The 25,989-nt window shown below is 39.6% G+C and overlaps 2 protein-coding genes across 3 annotated transcripts in view; one reads left to right on the top strand and one right to left on the bottom strand.

Moving 5' to 3' along the window:
* Window positions 1-8,176, top strand: part of LOC121385200 — a 32,030-nt gene extending 23,854 nt beyond the window's left edge. For both annotated transcript variants that reach the window (XM_041515770.1, XM_041515769.1), the window contains 3 exons: window positions 4,620-4,863; window positions 6,024-6,070; window positions 6,580-8,176. In XM_041515770.1, the coding sequence (XP_041371704.1) occupies window positions 4,644-4,863; window positions 6,024-6,070; window positions 6,580-6,630 (318 nt within the window). In that variant the 5' untranslated portion in view covers window positions 4,620-4,643 and the 3' untranslated portion in view covers window positions 6,631-8,176. The remainder of the gene's footprint in view (window positions 1-4,619; window positions 4,864-6,023; window positions 6,071-6,579) is intronic.
* Window positions 7,003-25,989, bottom strand: part of LOC121385046 — a 184,693-nt gene continuing 165,706 nt past the window's right edge. Inside the window, exons 50-53 of the mRNA XM_041515582.1 lie at window positions 24,957-25,112; window positions 22,063-22,284; window positions 17,126-17,319; window positions 7,003-11,822 (exon numbers count right to left, since the gene is read on the bottom strand). Of these exons, the coding sequence (XP_041371516.1) occupies window positions 11,730-11,822; window positions 17,126-17,319; window positions 22,063-22,284; window positions 24,957-25,112 (665 nt within the window). The 3' untranslated portion in view covers window positions 7,003-11,729. The remainder of the gene's footprint in view (window positions 11,823-17,125; window positions 17,320-22,062; window positions 22,285-24,956; window positions 25,113-25,989) is intronic.

Here is a 25,989-nt window from a genome sequence, read left to right as displayed (position 1 = left end):
TCGGCGCAACGTTTCGGACAAATCATAATGGCGCCTTCCTGAAATTAAGAAAAAAACCTCTTCTCTTTGGCTAATCAAATTTCACCAAAATCATTTGGGACAAGCATCCTGAGGTGCAAGTAGAATTTTACCGCAATATAACATATTGGCTATGCCAGGGAAGGAAGGAAGGATATGGTTTATTTAACGACGCACTCAACACATTTTATTTACGGTTATATGGCGTCGGACATACGGTTAAGGACCACACAGATATTGAGGGAGGAAACCCGATGTCGCCACTTCATGGGCTACTCTTTTCGATTAGCAGCAAGGGATCTTTTATATGCACCATCCCATAGACAGGATAGCACATACCACGGCCTTTGATGTACCAGTCGTGGTACACTGGCTGGAGCGAGAAATGGCTACGCCAGTGATGACATCTAGGAGCATTGTTATAGTTCGCTCCCAAAACTAGCTCCGCTGAATGACCTGTTTTCTTTCTTTTTTCTGTTTGTTGTTTGTTTATTTGTTTTGTTTTTTGTTTTTTGTGTGGTTATTTTGGGGGAGGGGTTGTGTGTTTTATGTGTTTTTTTGTTGTTGTTGGGTTTGTTTTTTTGTGGGGTTATTTTTTTCGAATTTGATTTATTTATATATTTTCAAAGACATATTTCATATTACAAGTTCATATATGGTACAAACAATTGTAAAAAATAATAAGAAAAAAATAAGTATACGGCATACAATTGTACAGTAATGATTCAAAGCCCCCAACCTTGACATTCCTCTTGTTTCTTGGGACAATAAATTTTTAAAAAAGAAGAAAAAGCTCCCAATCAGAACGCAGGGGCGGATTATGCTTTAGGTAAGGGGGGGGGGGGGGGGGATGTTCCGAAACAATATGTAAATGTTTATAATTTGAAATTATCAATTTTACGTGGACATCAATTTAGATCTACGTGGTGGGGTTGGGGTTTTTTTTAGCCGAGGGGGTAGTGGTTTCCCTGCAATTGGGAAACCCCCCATAATCCGCCCCTGGAACGGGTGCCACCGGTGGGGCGGTGTGTTGTCTTCTATCGCGAACACCTGATACCATAACTGTTTTACAGTGATTCATGAGTGCGTGTCACCACAACTATATTTATTGCAATGAGACCTGTCTTGTATATCAATAGCCGATACATTTTTCGTGCTGGGGTGTCTATAAACATCTATTCTATGCCTTGTGATAGCTTTGAGTTAGTAAACTAGTCCGTGAGTGGCAGTCCTCTTTTGAACGGTGCAGGAAGGATGTATTGTCAGTAAAAGGTCTCCTCCCAACACATAAGGCGCTAAATATATAGAGATTCGTGGAATCAACCACTATTTTGTCAAATACCCATTCGACTCTGTATTGTGCAGATATACGATTTTACTAAAGGATAACGGTTTCGTCGGGTTCAGTGTGTGTGTGTAAGGCCAAAGCACCGAATGAATGAATGAATGAATGAATGTTTAAAGGGACATTCCTGAGTTTGCTCCATTGTAAAATGTTTCCGACTAATAAAATATTTGTACGATTAAACTTACATATTAAATATATTTTCTTGTTTAGAATATCAGTGTCTGTATATTCAATGTGTTTCTGGTCATCTTAATATTTGTAAGAAGCCCAAACTGGTTTTTGTCTTCAAATAATTTCGTACGTACGAAAAAATATATTTTAGGATATAAAATGAAATTTAACCTAGTACAAATATTAGAACGATCAGAAACACGTTTAGTATAAGGCCACTGATATATTATGCAGAAAAATATATTTGATATGTAATTACAATCGTTAAAAAGTCACTGTTAGTCGATAACATCTTAAAAATTGCAGCAAACTCAGGAATGTCCCTTTAACGACACCCCAGCACCAAAAATACATCGGCTATTGGGTGTCAAACTATGGTAATGCAAACAAATAAAGTGACGATCAACATCAATATAAAAATTCAAGATTCAAACAAAAACACAGTGTAAAGAACTGTGCAAAAACACAAATATCACAGATAGATAATGACTTTTACTCAAAACTTTAATTGTACCCCGAAGAAAACAAGGGGATTTGTGCTGTATTGGCCATTCTCAAAGAGAATGTTACACCCCTCACCACGGGGAGGTTACAGCACGCGCAGGGGCCAAAGCATCGAATTAAACAGTAACAGCTGGACACTCTCGGCAGACAGTATAGGTATGTGTACTGGCGTAGGCAGGATTATACATTGGGTGGACTCACTATTGGGTGGAGGGGGGGGGGGGGGGGCAACCCGGACTATGTATGTATGTATGATTTTATAAAATTCAATAGTGAATTGGGGGGGGGGGGGGGCAGATGGTATAAGTATGTGAACTGGCGTAGCATAGAATATATATTGGAGGCGGGACCCACTATGGGGGGGGGGGGGGGGGGCAACCCGCACTATGTATGTATGTATGTATGATTTTATAAAATTTAATACAGTGAAAAAAGGTTTGATGGGGGGGGGGGGGGGGGGGGGGGACAGTGATTGTCGGGAACTTGTCGTTTTGAGACGGCCCCTGGAAGACGGAATGGCTGAGTGGGCGATCATGTGACGCAACGTCACGATATAGGTCGGCGAACTTAGAATTCTGCTGTCCGGAGTTTGCCGAAGCTTAGCTGAATATGGGTGCTGTCGGGTTTCTTTCTGTAGTGTGTGTAGTAGTGATTAATATCTGAATTTCTTTTAATCAATCAGCTCGAAAATGATCGATGTAAATGTATTTCACGTCAAACATAGGATTGTTATGGTATTAGAGCGGAAATCTTTGACAACTTTTTGGTTGTCGGCAATTGCCAAAAAAATACATAGCTTGGTCTCCGACTGTAATGAGAGCGTATTTATGTCCAAATGTCCGTCTAGCTCTCTTACAGTCAGAGTACTCGAGCTACTGTACTGGGATCGGATTTTAATCAGATTGGTTTATACAGACACTGATATTCTAAACAAGGAACTACATGTATATTTAATATGTAATTTTAGTCATCAAAATGTTTGTTATTCGAAAACATCTTACAATTGCTGTTATTGCATGGTTCACATGTTACAAACTGGGCCGTGGTATTTCACAAATGAGCAGTTTTGAGATACATTTAGAACACACCTTTGTCACGACGCAGGATTTGATAGTGTGAGAAAAGAATTGGTAAAACCACCTGTGAATTATTTTGTTCTGTTGTTCAGTTTAGTGAGTACCTGGTGTGTGTAATCTCTTTCTTGAAGGTATGTTTTATCAAACATTTTGTGATATATACGGGTTTTTTTCACCATACCCATTCATCAATCAATCTAAAAATATCCATCCACCCATCTGTCCATACATTTCTTCCACCATCCATCCATCCATCCATCCATTCATTCAACAAATATCCATCCATCTATCCAGCCACTTGTCTAGCCATCCATCCAATAAATATATATCCTTCTATTCATCAATAAATCTATTCTTCCATCCATCCTTCCATCCATCCATCCATCCATTCACCTATACATGCATCCATAAATCAAACCATCCGTCCATCCATCCATCCGTCCATCCACCTGCCCATCCATCCATCATATCCATCCATCCATCCACCCACCCCCTCCCCATGCATCCACCAAACCATCCTTTCATTATAGTATAGAGGCAGAATCCAAAAAGTGGCTTAAAAAAGGACTTCGCTTTGACTCTCTCGGGTAAAAAAAATCTTTAAAATGTGGACTCTGCCTCTAGACTATTAATCCAATACACATCCATTCTCACACCCACCTTTTTCTCCATATATTGATCTATCCAATAAATATCCATCCATCCATCCACCCATCCATCGATCGATCCATCCATCGATCGATCCATCCATCCATCCATCCATCCATCCATCCATCCATCCATCCATCCACTTTTACAGATTGTTCTTGTGCTGGTCGAATATGCAATATAATTCCATCCACCTTTTTACTTATCCGTCCATAAACATTCATCAATTCAGCCATCCATCCATCCATACATCCAAAGCAACCACCTACTTATCCATCAATCCACCCACCAACTCATCCATCCATCAGGGGTTGGAATTGGTGAACTGTTAAAAAGAGGAATTCTAGCGGGGTCCCGGAAATTCTTGAAATCCTAGGTTAAAATCTGTACCATCTGATACAATTTGGGGGAAAGGACGATTAAAATGCGAGGAAACGCAATGTTCCATGAGAGGAAAACAGCTGATCCGAGGAGAATTCCCACCCCTTATCCACCTATTCTTCCACTGATGCATCCATCTACCCACCCGGGACGGCATTTAGACCAGATGGTTGAGAGCTCGCTTGAGGTGCTTGCGTCGCAGGATTGAACCACCTCAGTGAATCCATTCCATTGATTGTTTTTTCTCATTCCAACCAGTTCACTGGTCAAAGGCCGTGGTATGTGCTTTCATGTCTGTGGGAAAGTCCATATAAAAGATCCCTTGCTGAATTAAAAAAAAATGTAGCAGGTTTGAAGGTCCAATAGACGATTATTAATTAATTAATGTGCTCTAGTGGTGTCGTTAAACAAACAAACTTTAACCATCTACCCATCCATTGATCTTTCTTTTTCCTTTTTTCTCTTTTTTGCAGATTCCCGCCAAAACTGAAGCAGCTATGCGGTTTGTCGTGGTGTTTGCGACGCTGTTGGCGGTCGCGTGCGGAGCAGACGATCTCCTGACATTGCTACAGAAGATCCACAACAACCCGTCTTACGACCACCTGAGTCAGGAACACAAGATCATGGTGTCTGAGATGCTGGCCGAGGGAACAGTGGGGGAGCTCAGGAAATACATACACACCATGGGACCGCTCAAGTTTCTCGACTTGCTGCTCGGTAAAGGCTCATAATAATATAGCCCGGGTACTCTGACTGTAAGAGAGCTAGACGGACATTTGGACATAAATACGCTCTGCGGTGCGTGAATGCGGTCTGGCTAAATTAAATAATAATCGAAGTACATTTAATTGCTAGTCAGAGCCGGTTTAAGGATTAGCGGGGCCTGTAGCACAAAAAACAGCGGGTTCCCCTTTCACAAGATATATATTTTACAACCCCCTCGGGGAGAGGGGAAAAATGACCTTGGGAAAATAACTGTACACATCACCGCGGGGCTCCCTGAAGCGCGGGGACGGTAGCACGTGCTACATGTGCTACTAGAATAAACCGGCTCTGTTACTAGTAGTTTCATTGAGAGCGTCAAGAATGGATGCGTCCGTCTTCAAAACACATACATGCCCCAAAACTCAAGCCACGGACATATCAAATGCAACACGCGGACCGCACGCACACGCCGCATCCAGTCTATATGAGCCTTAAAACAAACATCATTGTTTGTTTGTTGTTGTTTTTTTCCTAACACATCACCAGTTGTTTATCATTTTCGTCTCCAAAATACAATGGAGATCATTTTGATGACATCCAAATGAAATAAGGACGACCGAAATTGACTGCTCTCTGACGTACAAATTAACCTGAAACTGATTGCTCTGTGACACAAACGTTAACTGCATCCGCAAGCGCTGTACGTGTTTTTGTTGAAAAATATGTTAAATTAATTTAAACATGGTTTTCGAGTATATGTATGTGTATGTGTGTGTATATGTATATGTATATGTGTTTGTGTTTGTGTTTGTGTATATGTATATATAAATAAATATAATACTACATCCAGATCAATTAGATACCATTTATCTTACGTGTTGATAAAAAATGTATCCAACTCAAACTTCTTATGTACACTGAAATAATTGATTGTAAGATAAATGGTACATTAGCAGAGGGAGGGTTTTGGGGGATCGAAACCCCCTTCCTGCTCTAACATGTTCTCTTCTTTTTTTTCAATATATTTTTTCGGGAGAGCATCACTCGAGCCCCTGTAAATTTCGCTCGCCAGTCTAAAGTTCCTGCACACTCACCTGCAACTCATGTGGTATTATAGATCTATTTATCTAATACACTAATTTCTAAATACCCTCCTTTTTTGTTTCTTTCAGCTTTCCCAGAACATGAAACATACGAGTTGCTTCAATTTACAAGTGCGGTAAGCGAAATATGTCTTCACTAATCTTCCATTTCTCGGTCGGTTGAGTGCTCGCCTTAGGTGCTTGCGTCGCAGGATCGAACCACCTTGCTGGATCCAAAAATAGTTGTGGGAAACTGCATACAAAAGATCCCTAGCTACTAATGGGAAAATGTAGCCGATTTCCTCTGTAAGACTGTCAGAGTAACCAAATGTTTGACATTGAATAGCCGATGATTAATTAATCAATGTGATCTTGTGGTGTCGGAGGCCGGACTCGGGATAGGCGTGTTCGAAACCATAGAGGTATGGGAGCACGTTAAAACCATATCTAAGTCTGTCGTTAAACAAAACAAACTTTGATTGTTTTCGTTGATGGTTCAACGTCAGTTTACGATTCAAATTCGGTGTGTCTGTGTGGGAGGGCTCGTTTTAGACTTCAATACTATGCTTAAATACATGCGTTTAAGATACACAATCTTCGTCAGTTCAGCCCAGAGTGTTCATACATATTCTTCTTCTTTTTTCAGCACCTGCATGCAGAAAAAAATCTCATACACCACCGCCCCCTGGCATTGTGAAGAAGGAGATTTAATCGACAATATCAGAACATCTATTTGTACAAAAAAATCAATAAAATATTTTTAAATATTTGCTAGTCACATACTTTTTTTTTTTTTAATTGTCATACAATGATGTATACTACTAAATGAATATTAAAATAATGCATTTTTTGATTACTTATAATGCATGTAGATAATATGGCTGTTACGATACACCTACTTCATAATACATAATCCGTGATACGCATATCATGGGACACTGGCTAGAACACCCCCACCCCCCCCCCCCCCACCCTTGAAAAAAAATCTCAACAACAAAAGCAACCCCCAAAAAACCCCGCACCCCAAAAAAACCCAACAACAACAAAACATGACAACAAAACAAGAGCATTTAACATGAACCACATTTTATTTGGGTGCAGCCTTGATTTCGAGAACTGTAACAAATGCATAATAACCTATTAATCATAATATATACCCGTCACCAAGCTGAAGACCAATTATAGGGCAGTTAATGTTAATAAATAATGTCATGGATGATTAATAAACAAACAAACAGAGTTTCAGTTATAACAATGATCACAAACCTTAATTAAGAACAAGAACGAAATACCCCATCTTTGTATGAAAAATACGAATTCGTCTCAAGCGCATGTACAGAGATGGGCTACGGTGGTCGAACCCCGCGCACAAGAAATTTCCCCCCCCCCCCCCCCCCCCCCCCCCCCCCAATACATTTTCCTGGGGAACATGTCGTAAGACCCACCTCTATAATCTTCATTTGCCATAGTATTGACTCCCCTGGTAACATTCCGGTACGCGCACCTGCGCTTCTATAAAAAAAAGTTTTTATATCCGATTTGAAACCCTAATCCCCAAACTTTTGCAGTACAGACTAATATATGGGTGTGAGTAAATTAGGGCGTGCTTCCATCAGAGAACTGTTAAAGAACGCCTGACATGGACACAACTTTTGACTTTACCAGAGTTTTGTCCAAGACAGGTAAACAAATTTCCTTTTTTGTTTAAATTTATTGATAAGGAAAGCACACATTTTAAATTAAAAAATGTCACATTATATTGCACACAAATAAAATCAGAAAAACTTTGCACTTTTATGTCACTTAGTGCAATTTTAAACTAATAAAATCCCTGTCTTTGTCTTGACAGTATAAATTTGGTACAAAAGGGTGATTCACATACATTAATTGAATAAAACCTTTGCTACATGAATTATAATTATTACAAATATAAACGATGTGTAATAAAAGATGTTGTTATATCATTAAAGAAACACCTCTTCTTTTAGACATTCGTGTTTGCCTATTCTCTTTCATTTTAATGAAGACTGCTTTAAAACTTCTGTACCTAAATTGATTCCAAATTGAGTCATCAAATAAATATTACAACTCCCGAATTGTTTCTTTACCGGTAATTTATTAAAGGAACCCGTATATGATTATATATATGTGAGGTGGGTTTATTTTGCAGGGTTTTTTTCTTTCTTATTTTTCAGAGAACTAAAAAATTTCTGGAGATCCAAGATGTGTTGTGTGCATAAATACCTAGCATATATTGCAACACCAATAACCCGACCTGTCAGTACACATAAGCAGCCCCTTTTAGGGTTACAGTGTCCACAGACTTGAAATGAAAATAAAGGAGATAAAGTCGTAGGCTTTATTTGCAGTGCAACGTGCCCATGGGGGGTAAGTTCGAGAGGGGGGGGGGGGGAGGGAGGGATGTCACCCTTTGTGTCTGGTGAAATTTTTGAGAAAAAAAAAGAAAGTGTCCTGAGGTGCATTCTGACAGCATCTAGTCAACATTTCAACAAGATATTGTATTAAATTTAATATTATACACCATAAATGGAGAGCTATACACTTATAATATAGACATGAATGGGAAAATAGACAATACACCCTTATAAACCATAGTTTTATTGCAGGAGCTCAATTTGAAAGTATAAAAGTCACTTGAATACAATTACACACTCAATTGTGAGGAAATAAGCCAATAAAATTGCTGACAATCTCCTTTTTTTGGAGGAAATAAAGGAGATCAAGAAGAATCATGAAATATAGGAGATTCTTTGAAATAAAGGAGACGTGGACACACTGGGTTACTGTGTTAGGAGTTAGAAGACCCACTTCTGCTGTACATTTTACTTTTCATCATTGGTTTTTTTGTTGTTGTTGTTGTTCACCTGAGACTCTAAAAGTGTGGAAATGAGGTAATATAAATATTGTTTTAAAACAATTTAATTCAGTTATTTGTGCTCCAAAACAAATAAAACTTAAACAATGTAAATAATAACAATACATTTTCTAACAAATAACAAACAACTGTTAAAAGACAGTCTTTTAAATCAGATCTATAATTCAGGCATGAGAGTAGGTTCATTTTACGCTACATATATATTATTGGATATATAAATAATAATACATTTTCTAATAAATAACAAACAACAAGGTATTAAAAGATGTAATCTTTTACATTGTATTAATATGATATGGGAGTTTATTTTATTTTATGTTACATTATATATTATTGGACATAAATAATAACACATTTTCTGACAAATAACAAACAACTATTAAAACAGGTACAATCTTTTAAATAATATTAATAAGGAATTGGATTTAAGTATATATTATATTACATATCACTGGAATATTTTGATACATTTTTTGTGTGCTTGTAAACAAGTTACAGTTAAACAAAAGTAACTTTGATTTTTTTTTCCTGACACCACACAAAATGTCAGAACCCAGACCTCATTGTCCAAAAATAAATGAGGTGAGTGATTAATTCGCTACCTGACTTATAGATTATCAGGAACCATTTAACATATACAATATAGATACCATGTTAGTGGCGTAGGAAGGTGCCAAAATGTCGGAGGGGGGGCCACACTTTTATATTTACACACTTTTACACTATTATAAAGCAATATATCTGAAAAGGTTCCTACACCAGTGGTAAATTGACATGCTAAGGGAAGCTAAAAATCACTCTCCTTGAACTAGTCTCAGGGGAGTGATGGGGAGTGAGAGGGCTAGCACCCCTAAACAGTCACTCCCCAACCCAGTGCTGGAGCAAATATTCGGATGTGGGCAAAAATGATGACAACGTTTGGGAAAAATGGAAATCACTTGAAATGTTTTTCACCATGTATTTCCATCATTCTTCTCACAATATTAGTTGTAATCCAATTTTGCTTAATTCCGGCTAAAAAACAGCCTACTCCGCTATAAAATTGAGTCCTTTTATGCCTATGACAGAATCTAGTTTATTCGCACTTTGAGATCCTTACTTGCTATCACTGTGTAAACACATCTCAATGTTAATAAATTATTGTAAACTGATGGTATGTGCTGCAATGTGATTGATTAATTACAAGGTTGCGTGAGCATCAAAATAGACCATAACACCCGCAAAGCTACTGACATCATTAGAAACTGGGACAGACCAAGTTCAAGAGTTTATTGACTGTAGCCAAGTATTTTTAAAAAAATTTGTTTAAAATACAAGGCATTCAGTTGATTCATTGGAAAAACATTTCAGTTTTCAATGGACATAACGATATGGAGTTTGTAGATTTGCAGGTATGACAATTTGATGCTTGCTTGCAAATATTTTTAATTCAGCTAAATATAACATCTGTGGGCACCAACTAAGACAAATAATACCCGCAAATCTAAAAACTTCATTTGGTTATGTCCTAATTTATTTAGTTTAAACGAGCAGGGATCGAAATAAGTCAGGACTGGTTGTTCAGGTTACCACGAGGTTACCACGTACAGGTGAAGAAAGTTGAGGACCGGATACTTCTTTCTCCACAAAATATTATTAAGCTAAACCTACAGCACTTAAAATTTTGTATCAACCGAGTGTTATTTCGATATACATTCAGTATCAGTACAGTGAGAACAGTGGTATGAATGAATAAGAAAGTATCAGTGAGCCTGTCAAGGGAGTTTATAGTCATTATGGAATTATAAATATACCTGGTAGGTGATAACCGTCTGTATTTTATGATACATGGGTTACCAGTAGTGGCTCCAAGAGTACTCGGGCACGGGCAGAGCCTAGCAAGACTCGAGACAATTCACAGGACTCGAGCACCCATGTAAGGAAGAGCATTCTCATTAAATTATTAAACAAGTTTTACGTCACTTTGCCATATGCTTGCCACAGGTTACATTACAGTGCTATGAGATATAGTGGGAAAACAACAGTCGAATGTGTGGAATGCAATACAATGGCATGATTTGGCATCCACGTTCAGCACTGGAATTAAGATGCATAATGCTATTTCACTTTATTCATTATTCTCATTATCATCTAAGTGTTGGGTACTCGGATCCGGGGTCGACTTTGACCCTTGAGTACTTGAGTCCAATATTTTGTGTATTTTGGACTCGTGGAGGCCCTAGTTACCAGACCTATTGCTCATTTCGATCCCTGCCATTTACTAAGTAGGTAATTCTAGAAGTAAGCACAGTAATTTCTTTTTTCAACTATATACTGTAAATCGGGAAATGTTAGCGAGCATAAAATTTTAGCACGAAAGAACAAGACATTAATATTTCATGACACTAAATTTAAAGAAACGTGCAACAGACAGTTCCAGAAAACATTTGTGCAATTGTTTTGTCCACTCAACAATGGATGCATGTTATTGATTAAACCAAAAATATAGCAAACAACAGTAGTTACAGTAATGCACATTAATGCAATCTGGTACTAAATTTAAGCTGTCTGTAAGGTGCGTAAAGTCGCAATTGATCAACATTTTTATTTCAGCTGATCCTACAACGTTTCCTTTTTAGTTTCTGATGTGACGACCTCACTGAAGTTTTATGTCGCAAATATGTTACTTATTTGGATTTTGCTAAATTTTAAGATCGCTAATATTTTATGATTTACAGTTATTGACACTTTGATGACCAAACAGGGGAGTGAACTCCGTGAATATGCATATTTTTGGAGGTCTACAATATTCCATGCTTACAAATCTAACTACATAGAGGTGTTTCTGATGTACCGGTACTCAAGACCATGTGATTGTGTTTATCACAAACCGCTGCACCCAAAATCATGTGATTATATTTTTAAGGTTCGGTTGGCGATGGCGTTGTTACACCTTGCTTTTGTTTAAGTAACTCCTCAAAACTGATACATTTGCAGTCCACAACAACGTTTTTCTGGAAGAAAACAAAATGAAATGTTTTTTTTTTATATTACATACCATATATATTAGCAGCGTAAAAGGAAGGTGCCATAACGTGTGTGTGTGGGGCACACACACATCACACACACACACCACACCACACCACACCCACACCCACACATCACACCACACACACACATCACACCACACAAATACACACACACACAGACACACACACACATACAAACACAGACACACACACACCACACACACACCACACCACACCCACACACACACACATCACACCACACACACAAATACACACACCACACCACACAAATACACACACAGACACACACATACATGCACACACAGACAGACACACACAGAGAGACACACACACACACATACACATGAACACACACACAGACAGACACACACACATGCACACACACACATGCACACACACACATGCACACACACACAGAGACACACACACACACACACACACACACACACACACACATATTAATATAAATATATATATAAACCATCACTGCTGCTGCTGGACCAAGAAAAGTGTGGGAGGGCACATGACCCCTTGCCCCCCTCTGCTTCCTATGCCCATGTCTTATTAAGTTATATAATATTCTACATGATATAATATTAAACAAATTAAGGGTGGTCTGTTGGGATGTGACATCCCTGGTTGTTCTGTTTCAAGGGAAACTACTCTTTTTATGTAACACTTCTTGGTTGGAGGTGAATAAACGTCAGACATGTTTCACAGTTGTGTTGCATCTGCCATCGATGTCTAAAACCCAACATAACTGGCGACAAAGCAAGGAAGGAAGGAAATGTTTTATTTAACGACGCACTCAACACATTTTATTGACGGTTATATGGTGTCAGGTTAAGGACCACACAGATATTGAAGGAGAAAACCCGCTGTCGCCACTTCATGGGCTACTCTTTTCAAATGGCAGCAAGGGATCTTTTATATGCACCATCCCATAGACAGGATAGCACATACCACAGCCTTTGATGTACCAGCCATGGTGCACTGGCTGGAGCGAGAAATTGCCCAATGGGCCCACCGACGGGGTATCGATCCCAAACTGACCATGCATCAAGCGACCGCTTTACCACTGGGCTACGTAACTGGCGACAAGGATAAAAATGTCAGAACTGATAGGTGAGCTGTTAAAATGTTTTTTATTGCAAATGATACTGATGATGACACGGGAAAAGATGTGTATTTTGTGTTCATATATTTGTTCAGCAACTTACTATATTATAAAAAATTGTTGCCTCCCTGACAAACCTGAAACCAAAACTTTTACCGCTGTTTGTAACCTCATCAAGAATCATTTTAAACCAAAACTTTCTGAGGTCAGTGAAAGCTTGCTGTTTTATTCTAGAAGCCGAAAGAAAGAGGAAAGTTTTCAGATGTTCCTGGCAGAATTGCAATGTCTTGTTGGACCCTGCAATTTTGGACAGTTTGTCACTTGCGCATTAAGTGATAAGATTTATTTCTGATACTAATGATCTGTGAATCCAGGAGAAGGAAGGAAGGAAATGTTTTATTTAACGAAGCACTCAACACATTTTATTTACGGTTATATGGTGTCGGACATATGGTTAAGGACCACACAGATATTGAGGGAGGAAACCCGCTGTCGCCACTTCATGGGCTACAGGTGTTCAAGCAGTTGGTGTTTTGAAAGTCCAGGATTAGAGCTGGGCTGTTTGGTATCGGTATCATGTCAATACCGATTTACTGTACCGAGCAAATTTCAAAATACTGAAATTTCAGTATTAAAAAATGTTATCCGCCATTTAGTAAAGCACTAACAATATATCTGATGAATGCAAAATAGCTGAAAAGAGGAGAGAGACGAGTGCCTTGTGTATGGAATTTTAAATTTTATTTAGATGAAATTAGTGGGTGAGACCTATTAAAGGAACATTCCTGATTTTGCTGCAATTTTTAAGATGTTATCAACTAACAGAGACTTTTTAACGATTGTAATTATATCAAATATATTTTTCTGCATAAAATATTAGTGACTGTAAATTAAATGTATTTCTGATCATTCTAATATTTGTGCTAGGTTAAATTTCATTTTATTTCCTAAAATATTGTGTTTTAGTACATACGGAATTATTTGAAAACAAAATCCAGTTTGGTCTTCTTACAAATATTAATACGACCAGAAACACATTAAATATACAGACATTGATATTCTAAACAAGAAAATATATTTAATATGTAAGTTTAATAGTAGAAATATTTTATTAGTCGGAAACATCTTACAATGCAGCAAACTCAGGAATGTCCCTTTAACTTGGGCATGCATTTAAAGCCGAGTATACCGAAAATACTGCTTGATATTAGTATTGGTATTGCATCAATACCAAATACTGTACTGATACCGAGGTATACCAACCCAAAAATACTGATACCGATACTGAACCTGAAATTTTAATACTGCGCATTTCTATCCAGGATGAGTCGAAGTTGCGAGGGCATCAATGGTTTAAGGGGAAGGAGAGAAGTGGTGGACGCCAAGGATGTAGGCCACAGAAAGAATGTTTTCAGATCATGATCCACAGTACATGTATTGTGTCATTCACGACAAGAACCGTTTTCATTATGGCCGGAAAGATCACATACAGGTCAACTGCAACCAAGGTGAAGAACACTGGTGAAGTGAGAATGAAGAAGAAGTTTGTTTTGTTTAACGACACCACTAGAGCACACTGATTAATTAATAATCGGCTATCGGATGTCAAACATTTGGTGTATTATGGAAACCAGCTACATTTTTTCTAATGCAGCAAGGGATCTTTTAGATGCATTTTCCCACAGACAGGAAAGCACATACCATGCACAGACAGGAAAGCACATACCACGGCCTTTGTCCAGTTGTGGTGCACTGGTTGGAACAAGAAAAAAACAGTGAGAATGAGGTCCACACAGTGATCGTTGTGCAGCGTGAAGGGAAGAGGAAAGACTGCTCTAGTGTTGTGTGAATTAGATACTCAAGGTGAACTGGTGAAGTTTTGAAATTGACACGGGGTTCCCTTATACAGTCATGGCTAATGAGACATTCAAAAAGGTCTTTGGACATGGTAAACTTGACACACCCAAAGTTAAATTAAGGTCATTTACATGTCATCCAGTGCAAGAACTTGGAACCATTAATGGAAGCAAATGTGAAGTTCCAAAGCAGCCCAGTGGCAGCAAGACTTTTGATCACAGAACACAAACAGTCTGTTGGGTAGAGAGGCCTTATTAACAGGTTTTGGGGAGGGAAGCAGCCCAGTGGTAGAGCGCTCGCTCGATTGCACGGCCGGTGTGGGATTGATCCCCGTCAGTGGGCCCATTGGGCTATTTCTCGTTGCAGCCAGTGCACCACGACTGGTATATCAAAGGCCATGGAATGTACTATCCTATCTATGGGATGGTGCATATAAAAGATCCCTGGCTGCTAATCAAAAAGAGTAGCCCATGAAGTGGCGACAGCGGGTTTCCTCTCTCAATATCTGTGTGGTCTTTAACCATATGTCTGACACCATATAACCGTAAATAAAATGTGTTGAGTGCTTTGTTAAATAAAACATTTCTTTCTTTCTTTCCATATAGCCGTAAATAAAATGTGTTGGGTGCGTTAAATAAATAATTTCTTTCCTTCCTTTATCAGGACATTCTTGCTTCATTAGTGGAATTGTGTTTCAGTTACATGTAGTTAGAAATTGTTAATTACTCTTTAGTAGAATATGTTAAATCTAGGAATAGGGAAATGTTTGGATGTGGATATATATGTGTGTGTGTATATATATATATATATATACAGTCAAACCTGCCTTCGCGGCCACCTCCATATGGCGGCCACCTGTCCATGGCGGCCACCCTGAGGTCCCCCCAATGAATTTTACTATATATTTTACCTCTATATGGCAACCACCTGCTCAATGCGGCCAGCGGCCACACTTTTGTCATAAAAAAGCGAAAATTAACCTGCTATCGCGGCCACAATTGTTTTTTAGTGCAAGTTATAAAGAAATGTTGGCAATCGGAACTTCTGAAGAACTTGGAGCCATCCCAATCATCAGAAGATGTTAGCAGTGACGAAGAAAGTGTGGATACTACCACCGTGTGTTCTCTGTCAGAGGCCGAACAATATGTTCGAAAGTTAAAAGAATTTGGACTCTTCCATGGTAAATGTGATATCGTAACTTCTGTGATGGAACTTCAGGAAAGTGTGTCAAACATGCGAGTTGAAAATATGTGCAAACAAAGCAAGATACGTGACTTCTTTAGCAAGTGAACATTAAAGGATAATCAGTGACTTTAATGCGCAGAACAGTGCTCCATTATTCTGTTGTTTGTTAAATATTCTCTTTTTCACTTAATAAAATTTCATATAGATGATAATTTTTTGTCTTGTTTTTAATTACGTTTTTGCACATGTATATGGCTCCTTAATAGTTCTATTGCAATATACGTGTAATTGTTTTTAAAAATTCCGACTTATATATGACCTGCATACGGCGGCCACCTCTCTATGGCGGCCACTTTTGTCATGTCCCACGAGTGGCCGCCATAGACAGGTTCGACTGTATCTATATATCTATATATATATATATATATATATATATATATATATATATATGAACTTATTTTCATGCTTATATCCAATTAAGGTTCAAGCACGCTGTCCTGGCACACACCTCAGTTCCTCAGCTATTTGGGTTGTCTGCCCAGGACAGTGGGTTAGTTGTTAGTGGTTATTGAGATAAGAGGGTGTAGTGGTCTTACACCTACCTACCCACTGAGTCATTAAAACGCGCTCTGAGTTGGAGCCAGTACTGGGCTGAGAACCCGGTACCTACCAGCCTCATGTCTGATGTCTTAACCATGACACAATCGTTAGACCAGGGCGGGACATAGCCCAGTGGTAAAGCACTCACCTGATGCTCAGTTGGTTTGTGATCGATCCCCATCGGTGGGCCCATCTGGGCTATTTCTCGTCACAGCCAGTGCACCACGACTGGTATGTCAGAGGCCGTGGTACATGTATGTGCTATCCTGTCTGTGGGATGGTGCATATAAAAAATCCCTTGGTAGTAATGGAAAAATGCAGCGGGTTCCCTTTCCGTGACTGTTAAAAATGACCATATACATGTTTGACATCCAATAGCCGATGATTAATAAATCAATGTGCTTTAGTGGTGTCGTTGAACAAAATAAGCTTCTTTTTTTTCTTTTTTTTTCAATCGTGAGGCCGGTGAAAACAAACAAACAACATCTTAATTAATGAATGAACCCACCTTTCGCATGATACCACGTTCAGCACCACAGAAATACTCCACATCTTCTTCGACTTTTATTTCCTGACAGCAGTCTTCAGGGTCCTGACCACAGCCGCCCTCGCACTTGCCAAAATCGTGGTACTGAGAATAGCATCCATCAGCCTCTCTCTTGCTAACCCAGTTGAACATCTTCGTACAGTTCAGAGGTTTACCTGAAACGTAGATAGAGGATTCGTCACGAGCATTTTTTTATGTAGTAGTGTTGATATAAAGTGCTCCTACTGGCAGTAGTTAGTGGGAATTTCCCTATTAGCTCAGTTGGTAGAGCGCTGGACTCTCGTACTGAGAGTTTGTGGTTCGAATCCACTCCGTGGAGGTTGATATTTTTCTGTTACACTTGGAGCCGACGTAGGGACTGGGTGTGTTCTTAACACACGAATACAATTATAATACCAGTCGGGACCCGTAACAGTTCAACTGCCCATGGCCCACAGCTCCGGGACGTAGCTTCACTTGAGGGGGTAGTATGTAGTAGTGTTGATATAAAGTGCTCCTACTGGCAGTAGCTAGTGGGAATTTCCCTATTAGCTCAGTTGGTAGAGCGCTGGATTCGTGTACTGAGAGTCTGTGGTTCGAATCCCCTCCGTGGAGGTTGATATTTTTCTGTTACATTAATATGTAAAATATCAACTGAGCCTAGTTAATCAGTATTTGTCAAGGCTCTGCCGAGACAAATACCGATTAACTAGACGAGGTTGATATTTTACATATTAAAAAACACGAGTAGCGAATTCTATTTATCCTATAACACTTTTAAAATAATGTTTTAAATTAATATTTTAGTAAATCACAGTACTAAAGTCACAGCCATCGATAATATCATGTCATCACGATTAGCACAAATTAGTTTGATGTCACGCATTTTAAACAAATCTTTGAAAATGTTACGCTCAGGTCCATGGGTCTTGTTGACTTGTAAGCAAATGACCCACCCACAGAAACACATTACCTAGAGACCTTGCAAATTTGCATACCATTATTAACCGGGTTAATAAAGTAAATTATCACATGGGTTTATGACATGGATATCATGGGTAAATTATAGAATAAGATATATTATAGGGAGAGAGTACTTTTTATCATGCCCCTATAGTTATTACTAAACCAAATAACTTCCGGCTGGGTCAAATTCCGAGGTACACCCAACTTTTGACAGAGAAGTGAACACCACAAGTCCTGTGATTGGTTATAAATGTGAGTGTGTTTGGGCTAAAAATGTATGCAATTTTATTTCATCTAGTACCACTGTGTCAAGTAGCCTTGTGCTTGAAACATGTATGGGGTACCTGTAAAAAAGTCATAGATGATACCCATTATCTTAGAAATGAGCAGCTTGACCCCCAATGTTTTCTGATTCACTTTAAGGGTGAGGGGTGGCAGTATTTATATCCGGCATTTATGTCGATTGATACGCTGCAGGTAGGAGTTTTAGCCACACACAGGCATCGAAATAAGCATTGTGTCTGGTAACCCATTTACAGGTTACCACAAAATATAGCCTGGTAACCTATAGGTTACCACAACTATATGAAAGTTAGAATTGAATTCCTGTTACTTTTAACGCGGACATTCTGAAATTGTATCGGTGCGCGTGAACATCGGTACGCAAGAAAGAAAAAAGAAATGTTTTATTTAACGACGCACTCAACCCATTTTATTTATGGTTATATGGCGTCAGACATATGATTAAGGACCACACAGATATTGAGACAGGAAACCCCCACTGTCGCCACTTCATGGGCTACTCTTTTCGATTAACAGCAAGGGATCTTTTATATACACCATCCCACAGACAGGATAGTACATACCACGGCCTTTGATATACCAGTCATGGTGCACTGGTTGACATCGGTACGAGAAACGAAATCCGGAAGTAAATTTATCTAGTGGGCGCTGCTTAAACGCGGACTGCCGAAATTGCTTTGCAACTGCACAAGTGCACACGAACATCGGTGCAATTTAGTATGAGAAAACGAAACGAAAAAGTAAATTCATCTAGTGGACGCTGCTTAAACGTGGAATGACTGTAATTGCTTGCAATTGCACAAGTGCACGCGAACATTGCAGCAATTCCTTACGAGAAAATGAAATGCGGAAGTCCGGAAAGCATTGTCTGGTTTACGTTTGGAAACGAAACTACTGTTAACGTTGAAATTTTTGTCTAGACTTATTTCGATGCCTGCACATATGTTACTATTGTCATCTATGGGATTGGATTTGGTAGTATACACCCTGTAAAGACATTAATTGGTCTGAATGTAGGTGTCTAAGTGTGGTAAATACATGTATATGTAAATTCGGCACTATCTGTCAGAACTAAGAAACCAATAGGGGCCATTCAAATATTACGTAACACTCAAGGAGGTGGGTGGGTGTATGTCCAAACATTATGTAGCCTTACAGGGGGTGGGTGGATGTATGTCCAAACGTTAAATAGCCTTACAGGGGGTGGGTGGGTGTATGTCCAAACATTAAATAGCCTTACAGGGGGTGGGCGGGTGTATGTCCAAATGTTATGTAGCCTTACAGGGGGTGGGTGGGTGTATGTCCAAATGTTATGTAGCCTTACAGGGGGTGGGTGGATGTATGTCCAAACATTATGTAGCCTTATAGGGGATGGATGGGTGTATGTCCAAATGTTATGTAGCCTTATAGGGGTGGGTGGATGTATGTCCAAACATTATGTAGCCTTATAGGGGATGGGTGGGTGTATGTCCAAATGTTATGTAGCCTTACAGGGGGTGGGTGGATGTATGTCCAAACATTATGTAGCCTTATAGGGGATGGGTGGGTGTATGTCCAAATGTTATGTAGCCTTACAGGGGGTGGGTGGGTGGGTGTATGTCCAAATGTTATGTAGCCTTACAGGGGGGGGGGGGTGTGTGTGGATGTATGTCCAAACATTATGTAGCCTTATAGGGGGTGGATGGGTGTATGTCCAAATGTTATGTAGCCTTACAGGGGGTGGGTGGATGTATGTCCAAACATTAAATAGCCTTACAGGGGGTGGGTGGGTGTATGTCCAAACGCTTAAATAGCCTTACAGGGGGTGGGCGGGTGTATGTCCAAATGTTATGTAGCCTTACAGGGGGTGGGTGGGTGTATGTCCAAATGTTATGTAGCCTTACAGGGGGTGGGTGGATGTATGTCCAAACATTATGTAGCCTTATAGGGGGTGGATGGGTGTATGTCCAAATGTTATGTAGCCTTATAGGGGTGGGTGTATGTCCAAATGTTATGTAGCCTTACAGGGGGTGGGTGGGTGTATGTCCAAACGTTATGTAGCCTTACAATAGCATTATGTAATATTTGAATGGCCCGTAGTCAATTAAAGAAAGAAATGTTTTATTTAACGACGCACTCAACACATTTTATTTACGGTTATATGGCGTCAGACATACGGTTAAGGACCACACAGATTTTGAGAGGAAACCCGCTGTCGCCACTACATGGGCTACTCTTCCTATTAGAAGCAAGGGATCTTTTATTTGCGCTTCCCACAGGCAGAATTGCACAAACCATGGCCTTTGTTGAACCAGTTATGGATCACTGGTCGGTGCAAGTGGTTTACACCTACCCATTGAGCCTTGTGAAGCACTCACTCAGGGTTTGGAGTCGGTATCTGGATTAAAAATCCCATGCCTCGACTGTGATCTGAACCCAGTACCTACCAGCCTGTAGACCGATGGCCTGCCACAACGCCACCGAGGCCGGTTTTAGTCAATTAATCAAATAGAGTGTGCTCTAGTGATTAAAGGGAAACAGGTAGGGCAGTATTCAGGTGAAAATAACACCTCCTACCCACCCAGATAGGGCAGACATGTTTAGCTCCTTATATCCTATGTTTCAGGTAAGCCTTGTACGAAGATGTTCAAATTGAATGTGCTCTAGTGGTGTCATTAACTAAAACAAACTTTTGGCTTTATATCCTATCTGTCCCGGGCCAGACCAATGGCCATGCCCGAAACCTTAGTGGTACTACCAAATCAAATCCCATAGATGACAATAGTAACAAATGTGGCTAAAACTCCTACATGTAACGTATCAATCGACATAAATGCCATGGATATAAATAAAAACAAAACAAACTTTAACTTTTAGACTGAGCATTTTTCAGGGTAAAAACTAAATTTTACCTTTAAAATATCAGGGCAAATTCCTTTCATGCACCCACCTCCCGAAAATTTCCATTACAAACACCTCCCCTGTGTCTGCCTCTACCTCTCTCACCTCCCCTGCCTCTCCATCTCCTCCACCTCCCCTGGATCTGCCTTCTCCACCTCCCCTGCCTCTGCCTTCTCCTCCACCTCCCCTGCCTCTCCACCTCCCCTGCCTCTCACCTCCTCCACCTCTCTCACCTCCCCTGCCTCTGCCTTCTCCTCCACCTCTCTCACCTCCCCTGCCTCTCCACCTCCCCTGCCTCTGCCTTCTCCTCCGCCTCTCCACCTCCCCTGGATTTCCATCCCCCTCCACCTCCCTTGCTTCTTCCTCCTCCTATCCTGACTCCATCTCTCTCACCTCTCCACGTCCCCTGCCTCTCCACTTCTCCACCTCCCCTGTTTCTCCCTCCTCCTCCCTGCCTCTTCACCTCCCCAGCTTCTCCCTCCACCTTCCCTGCCTCTCCACCTCCCCTGCTTCTCCCTGCCCTCCCTCTTCACCTCCCCTGTGTCTCCCTCTTCCTCCCTGCCTCTTCACCTCCCCAGCTTCTCCCTCCACCTCCCTTGCTTCTTCCTCCTCCTACCCTGACTCCATCTCTCTCACCTCTCCACTTCCCCTGTTTCTCCCTCTTCCTCCCTGCCTCTTCACCTCCCCAGCTTCTCCCTCCACCTCCCCTGCTTCTCCCTCCTCCTCCCCTGACTCCACCTCTCCCCTCCCCATTTCCACCTCTGACTTACGTCCACAAGCCACATTCTGGACTGTGTTGATGGTTTCGTTGAGAAGACAGGCATCACGCATTCTTTCACAGTCGTTGTCGTACGTCATCTTTACCTGTCCCCTAAGTGTACAGATGGGTTCTGAACCCCAACCCTTGCACTCAGGACAGATACACGACGTCACATTATCCTTGTCAAACACGCACACCTTGCCTGGCGGACAAACACCTTCCTTGCATGGACCTGAAAGAAAACTTTTTTTAAATTATTATAATCTAAAAGATTCTAAAAGACACCATGTCACACATTCTTATGTCATTTGAATATTCAGTAATGGCGGACTGGAATTAAAGTTGAGTACATGTATACAGTTTACAAAAGCACCTTGTATTAAGCTGAAGTATTGTCAATACCATATAGTAGGAATAAAAAGAGGCTTGCATAATACAATTTTTATTCCTCATATACTGGTATGATATCGATATTGACGATACCAAAACACACTCTGGTAATAACACACTCACACTATCTCTGTCTCTATCTCTGTCTCTGTCTCTATCTCTGTTTCAGGGGGTGGGACGTAGCCCAGTGGTCAGTCGGTCAGTCTAGGATCGATCCCCATTGGTGGGCCCATTGGGTTATTTCTCGTTCCGGCCAGTGCTCCACAACTGGTGTAACAAAGGCTGTGGTATGTACTATCCTGTCTGTGGGATGGTGAATATAAAAGAACCCTTGCTGCTAATCGAAAAGAGTAGCCCATGAAGTGGCGACAGCAGGTTTCCTCTCTCTATATCTGTGTGGTCCTTAACCACGTCTGACACCATATAACCGTAAATAAAATGTGTTGAGTGAGTCGTTAAATAAACATTTCCTTCCTTCCTATCTCTGTCTCTCTGCTCTAGTGGTGTTGTTAAACAAAACAAACATGTGTGTGTCTCTCTCTCTCCCTCCATCTCTCTGTCTGTCTGTCTCTCTCTCTCCATCCATCCCTCCTTCCATCCCTCCCTCTCTCTGTCTCTCTCTCCATCCATCCTTCCTTCCATCCATCCCTCCCTCTCTCTGTCTCTCACTCACTCACTCACTCACCCACCGCCCAACAAAAAAGTGTCCTGAAAATGGTGAGAATGCTCCAAAAGTGATTAGTCTACTATGTCTTGCCAAGTTTCTCGGCAAAACACTTTAATATTATATATTAAGCTGTATGTATTAAGCTGAAGTAATGTCAATACCATATATACTCTATCTCTGTCTCTGTCTCTTAGTCTACTATGTCTTGCCAAGTTTCTTGGCAAAACACTTTAATATTATATACTACACTTAACAACAAAGGCAAGGTGTTTACTTATAAAATAAATTTCAAGTACTTCAGTAAAGAGATTGTCAAAATGGACCTAAAACGTTTACTAGATATTAATAATTTTAATACTAATTACAAAACAACTAATGGAATTCAAACTGAATAATATTAAATAAATTAAAGATATAACTAAATTAATATTTATTTCCCATTACTTTTGAGGTTCAGTATATTTCATCCGATCATGCATAATTAATTGTATATTTCTGGTCCACCCAAGTCTACAATTGCATAATGTATACATGACAAATTTATACAACACAAAGTCACTTTTTAACATACATAAAATAAATATAAATATGTATTAAAAATCTTAGTGAAAGAAAACATGAAAATTCGACTTGATGACTATATACTAAAGAAGGAAGGAAATGTTTTATTTAACGACACACTCAACACATTTTATTTACGGTTATATGGTGTCAGACATATGGTTAAGGACCACACAGATATTGGGAGAGGAAACCCGCTGTCGCCACGTCATGGGCTACTCTTTTTGATTAGCAGCAAGGGATCATTTATATGCACCATCCCAGAGACAGGATAGTACATACCACGGCCTTTGTTACACCAGTTGTGGAGCACTGGCTGGAACGAGAAATAACCCAATGTGTCTACCACATGACGGGGATCGATCCTAGACTGGCCGCGCATCAAGCGAACGCTCTACCACTGGGCTATGTCCCACCCGTCTATACTAAAGAAAACGAGTAAACATTACAACACTTTAATTGTGTTCCGAATCACGACTGAACATTTTTAAACAAGTATTTAAACCACCCAGACTTGCATTAAAAAAATTGAAATGTGAGAGTTACGAGGGGCGGGACGCAGACAAGAAAAAGTTAATAGACGGACGTACGGACGGATGGACGTACAGGCAGACGAACAATGCCATACCATGATATGACCCATAGATGGGCATATAAAAACGAGTTTGTTAATTACGTTCTTCACATTGTTAATTTCAATAAATTATTAATGCCCGCCCATCCTCCCCATTATCAGCTACATATTCTTAACATTGTTAATTTCCATAAATATTTAATGCTTTAATGCCCCCCCCCCCCCCCATCACCCATTTTCAACTTCATAGTTCTTTACATTGTTAATTTCTATACAAGTTTAATGCCCCCACCACCCCACATTTTCAACTGCATGTTCATTACATTGTTAATTTCAATTTGTTAATTTCAATAAAATATTACACACACACACACACGATTTTCAACAGCATGTTCTTTATATTGTTATTTTAAATAAAATACTAATACACTCCTCATTTCCAACTGCATGTTCTTTACATGATTAATTTCAATAAAAATGAAACCCCCTCCTCCCCCCCCCATTCCAAAAAGTCTGAAACTAGAAAGTTGAGAAAACATGACTTACTGTTTTCACATGTCTTGTAACAGATTCGTCTTTCAATAATCTTGTACGGATTTCCGTCTTTACACTGTTAATTTCATTATAAATTAAATGGCACCTCCTCCCCACATTCCTACAAGTCTGAAAAGCGAATCCGCTAAAACTAGAAAGGTGAGGAAACATGACTTACTATCTTCACAGGTCTTGTAACAGATTCGTCTTTCAATAATCTTGTACGGATTTCCATCCTTGTCTTTGATGTTGATGTACTCCCCCTCCCGACTCTGCTGACCAACTCCGCATTTGTCACACTCGCTCCACGATCCAAACTTGCCAACCGGCTCACCTGGAAAATACACAGCAAGTTTTATATAGAGAATAACAAACGAGCTACGAGGAATCATGAATTATCTGTCCCGAATTAATGAATGTTGTAAATCCGAGCCTTTGGTGAGAGTTTTACAATATTCATTCAAGAGGGACAGATAATTTGTAACTCCTCGTAACGAGTTGGTTATTCTCTTTATTACCCATTGTCAATTTTAACTGATTTTTCATGTAAAAATTCCTCTACAGTCTACAACAAAGCCATCAGTCATTATGTTATATAATCTTACGCGCATTGAGCCCATATGGGTAATAAAAATAGAGGATTCATCACAAGTGTTTTTGATATGGAAAATATCAACCGAGTCTATGTTAATCAGTATTTGTTAGAGCCAAAACAAATACCGATTAACTAGATGAGGTTGATATTTTACATATTAAAAAAAAACACGAATAGCAAATTCTGTTTATCTGGGTCTATGTTGATCAGTATTTGTTGAGGCTCTGCTAAAACAAATACCGATTAACTTGATGAGGTTGATATTTGACATATTAAAAAAAACACGAATAGCAAATTCTGTTTATCCGAGTTTATGTTAATCAGTATTTGTTGAGGCTCTGCTAAAAAAAATATACCAATTAACTAGACAAGGTTGATATTTTACATATTAAAAAACACGAATAGTGAATTCTATTGATCCTATAAAATTTTAATTCAATATTCCGTAAATCAAAGTTCTGAAGTCGGCTCACCGGTAATATGACTTCACACACTTTAACTAAATCTCACCAAAACGTTACGCTCAGGTATACAAGTCTTGGTGGCTGTAACCAGACGACCCATTGACAGCAAAACATTATTAACCGAGATAATAATGGTAAATTTCAAATGGCTT

This window comes from Gigantopelta aegis, chromosome 11 (genome assembly GCF_016097555.1).
Source record: "Gigantopelta aegis isolate Gae_Host chromosome 11, Gae_host_genome, whole genome shotgun sequence".
Taxonomy (NCBI): domain Eukaryota; kingdom Metazoa; phylum Mollusca; class Gastropoda; order Neomphalida; family Peltospiridae; genus Gigantopelta; species Gigantopelta aegis.
Note: the sequence above shows the minus strand (reverse complement) of the source record. Positions and strands in the feature narration are given on the sequence as shown.